The sequence below is a fragment of the Cucurbita moschata genome, unplaced genomic scaffold (assembly GCF_002738365.1).
Source record: "Cucurbita moschata cultivar Rifu unplaced genomic scaffold, Cmos_1.0 Cmo_Scf00047, whole genome shotgun sequence".
Classification (NCBI taxonomy): Eukaryota; Viridiplantae; Streptophyta; class Magnoliopsida; order Cucurbitales; family Cucurbitaceae; genus Cucurbita; species Cucurbita moschata.
Window position 1 is genome coordinate 1,676,941 of NW_019268563.1, and position 4,412 is coordinate 1,681,352.

Sequence of the window (4,412 nt, forward strand, 5' to 3'; positions counted from 1 at the left end):
AAAAAAAAAAAAAAAAAAAAAAAAAAAAAAAAAAAAAAATTAAAGCATAATATTTAAGATTCCTCAATATAAAAAAAGTACAACGAAATTCTCCCCTCAAGTTGTTCTTAATGCTTCAATTAGAGGGTCAAAACTAACATATGATATCAAAGCTAGGATGCCGAAACAAATGTCGTCACCACAAAAAGTCACTCGTAGAGATGTGAAAACGATAAAAAGAAAAATAAGGGAAGTGTAATGCTCTAGTACCCATTACTCACGAAAAGTAACTACACACATGGTCGATAAAGTTGTGTGTTAATCTACCGGCACAAGGTGTGTGGGACACCAACGAGAATGGTGACAACGTTAGGGAATGTAAGGACAGGATAAAGTTTGTTGTCATCTACCAAATAATCTTAGAGGACCTCCTTCTCATGTTGGCAGAGAAGGACTCGAAAAAGTAGCATAGGAAATGATGCAACAATGCATATGAGTGTTGAACAGGTCAAGGAAACAAAGGTGCAGACGTTGAAGAGTGAGTTTGAGGCATCCGCACGAAGGACGGTGAATCAATAGACGAATTTTCCATGAAGTTGATGATGAGCGTCATCGGTATATGTTCGTTAGGTGACAAGGTGGAGAAGATCTCCGCCGTCAAGAAGTTCCTTCAAGTTGTCCCCCAAAATTCATGCAGAATGTTACTTTCATTAAGTAGTTCGACTACCTCAAGAACATGTTGGTTGAGAAGGTCATTGGTTGTCTTAACCTTGATGAGGAGAGACTTCGTGGCTACGAAAACAGAGAGGAGGAGAAATATTTCTTACTCTCACATGGAGAATAGCTCACATAGACGAAAAAAAAAGATGCAACTGATTCTTCTTTTTTAGGTACAGAAGGAAGCGACAGCCAGAAAAACAAAGGTCGTGGCTGCAGCGGCAGAAGAAAGATGAGACTGATTCTCATTTTCAGCTATAAAGATGAAGAGTTCATTCTCATCCTTATAAATGAAGAATTCATTCCCTTCAAATACATAATTACAGTTAACAAAGCTTTACATACATTGTGTTGGTGTGATTGGGGTCTCCAACTACTTCTTAACCGTGATTTTGCTAGAGTAGCACAAGAGACTACATAGAATTAGCAGACACAAGGGTCGTTCCCTCATGTGTCACCGTCTCATTGTAAGACTATTAGGGTTAAGCCGACTATCCTAGTAGTTTATCTATGCAGAGGATAGACTCCACGATGTATGTTAGCATATTAGAGTTGGAATTAAGGTGATATACATCAATATTAGAGTGTGACCATCTAGATTATCCCTGAGTTTAACAACATCTTAGCCTTGTTAACGAACTTTGAAAGACTAACGATTTAGTAAAAACCTTGTGAAGTCTAAGTGATAAATAGTTAGAAGTTTGTAGTATGGAAACTTGAAGAACATGGAGACATAACAATATAATCTAAACATTCCACCACAATTTGATAATCCAAATGTGCATCCCATATTTATAGAATCATGGTTAAGTGTATGAACGGTCCTGAGCTGCATAAGGTTCATTGCATACTTATATGTTGAAAGGAGCACTTTAAGGCTTAGTTGAGTGAAGGCTAGACATCAATGAGGGACGAGTGTCTTGGCTCCACTCCAAGTAGGCTTTCTTTCAAAAATATTATTCTAGTATCCTGGATTGCACACAAGTTGTATTTCTAAACCAAAAACATGGAGAGAAATCAGTAAAGGATTATGAGTAATTCACCCAGATATCTCATGAAACGATTTATTATGGGTTAGTTCGATAGCAATTCATACATCTATTGATTATGTTATGACACTTTTGATGGGTGAGAATGATTTTTGTAGCTGATTTAATATCAATATTATTATTTTATGACATATTACATGTATGTGTTGAGTGTCCAAAATAAATAAATACAAAATTTTGGATCCGTAAACTTAATGAAAATAGTCAACCTAAGTTGTTTTAAAATAAATTAAAATCAAAATTTTATAAATTTAGAGATATTTTGTTCTATATAATTTAAGTTTAAAATAAATAAAAGCTAGAACACCGGGAACTTAACCAAGGAGAAGCTCTGAGTTTGACCTAATGAAAAATTGTGTAAACACGTGGCTGCAACCGTCCACTGATCCAATAGGCGAATTCTGTAATTTGGCATTTTGGGCAAAATGGGAAAAAGCGGGAGCCGTTTCTTTGCTGCGAAGATTTCTTCGCGTTGAGTGGGTGGAGGAAAGTGTATTGATGGGAATTTACCATTCTCTCCCTCTCTTCGCCTCATTTTATATTAATACTATATTCATATTTATTTAAAACTTGTATATTTATTTTATATTAATTATAATCCTCCTTATTTTCTTAATGCTTTTAAAGTAAAGTGATAGACTTACCCATTCAATTCAAAATAAGAAATTAAACTTTTTATATTTATTTATTTTTACAAAGGCAAGATTATCCATTGCTTTGGAAATGTGGAGGGCTGCTTGAAAAAGGAAAAAAAAAAAATAATAATAATAATAAAATAAAAAGAAAAAGAAAAAGGAAAAAGTGAAGGAAATTACAACGTGGGCGCAACCGCACAGGATTACAGCTTTCAACTGTTTTGCACTTTGGATTCACGTGACTCGACCAGAATTATCCAATTTAGGGATATTTTAGGAATTTAAGGCCAAAAGGTAAGGAAAGGTCAATTTCATTGGACGAACACCGACGGAGAAGCATGAAGCAACTTCACTACCTACAACGACACGAATCCCACTGCTCCAAAACGCCGTCGTAACATTCTCCACTCCCCATTAAACTACTCACCTTCCTCTTCATCCCCCTTTCTTACGTACGGCCTAAAATATCCCCTCTGCACAAAAAAAGAACCCATTTCTCCCTTCACTGTTCCACAGATATTAATCCCTCGCCGGTCAACTCCCTTTCTCTCCGATTCCTCAATCTCCAAACTCCACTCACAACCCCTTCATACTTCATCGGAGAATTCATCCCACCGGTGGACCTCCGGTACCAGCTGCGGCGATCCCACAATCCGATCCACTCAACCCTTTCTTCTATTTCGGCAGAATCCTTCCATTTCTCTTTATGTGATCGGACTGCATCGGAAACTCTCAAGGATGGATCGGTCGACGATTACTGTGGGGCCGGCCATGGATATGCCGATTATGCACGACAGTGACCGCTACGATTTTGTTCGGGATATCGGCTCCGGGAACTTTGGGGTCGCCAGGCTGATGAGGGATAAGCATACCAAAGAGCTCGTCGCTGTCAAGTATATCGAGCGAGGCGATAAGGTCAATGCTGTATTGCTAATTTACTCTGATTTTTTACTGCTTTATGTGAGCTTCTCGAGCTTAATCTTTCACTTTCTTTCTTTTTTTTGGTGATGGTTGTTCCCCTTGGGTGTTTTCAGCTTCCATTGCTACTGTGACTTACGGTTGTTTGTTCTGTTCTACTTTTAATCATTGGGTGCTTTCACGACTCTTTTTTCTTTTAAACTCAACACAAATATCTTGTGATTGGTGCTTTTCCTTTTTATCTGTTATTTGGGAATTCGAAATATCTCAATTTGGATTTCGGGATTTGCCTTCCCATTACTCAGCTTTCTTTTTCCTTCTTTTAACTCTTATGTATTTTTGGAAATTTCTTTTCCAAATTGAGAACTAGCTGTAGTAACTGATGCGTATAAGCATGAAATTCATCGCTGATGATTATATATTTGTTCCTTTTCTCGTAAACTGCGGGCGAGGAAGATGAGCTATGTTTTTGTCCAGTTCTTTTTTTCTGTTTTAAATTCTGAAAATTTATATGAACAAGCATGTTATTTAATGCTCCTAGCTCTTTCAACCTTTCTTTAGCTATCCGAGCTCCCGTATTTCAGGCATGAACTTGCTCTATTTCGGGTAGTTGAGTAATGGTTTCTTTGAGGATTGGCATGTTCTTATATGTTAATAATTGAACTATTCAGTTACAAAAGAACAGAACCCACCAAGGATCTTTTGATAAGATAAATCCACCGGAGAAAATCTTCAATGACAATTTCACTTGGGACTTTTCTTTTTTGGCTCTTAATTAGATGGTGTTTTCATTCCAATGCTTTATTGGCTTTTCTCTTTATGATATTAATTTGAATTCGTCACTTTTTTTTTCAATGAAAAGTGTTGTTTCTTGTTAAAATAATAACAATGGTAATAACAATTATAGTTAGTGGGGTAGTTCTCATTCAAAGGCTATGTGGATTATGTTTCTCTTCTTAATTCTTATGAAGCTTTGTCTTGTAGATAGATGAAAATGTTCAGCGAGAAATCATCAATCACAGGTCACTGAGGCACCCTAACATAGTCAGGTTCAAAGAGGTAGCCTTAAGTTTAAGCTTTTTTTTTTTTTTTTTTTTTTTTTTTTTTTTTTTTT

At 36.4% G+C, this 4,412-nt stretch overlaps 1 protein-coding gene across 1 annotated transcript in view; it reads left to right on the top strand.

Moving 5' to 3' along the window:
- The first annotated feature begins 2,702 nt into the window (after positions 1-2,702).
- LOC111434955 (serine/threonine-protein kinase SRK2I-like) overlaps positions 2,703-4,412 on the top strand; it is a 6,819-nt gene continuing 5,109 nt past the window's right edge. The window contains exons 1-2 of the mRNA XM_023072288.1: positions 2,703-3,295; positions 4,283-4,357. Coding sequence (XP_022928056.1) covers positions 3,119-3,295; positions 4,283-4,357 — 252 coding nt within the window. The 5' untranslated portion in view covers positions 2,703-3,118. The remainder of the gene's footprint in view (positions 3,296-4,282; positions 4,358-4,412) is intronic.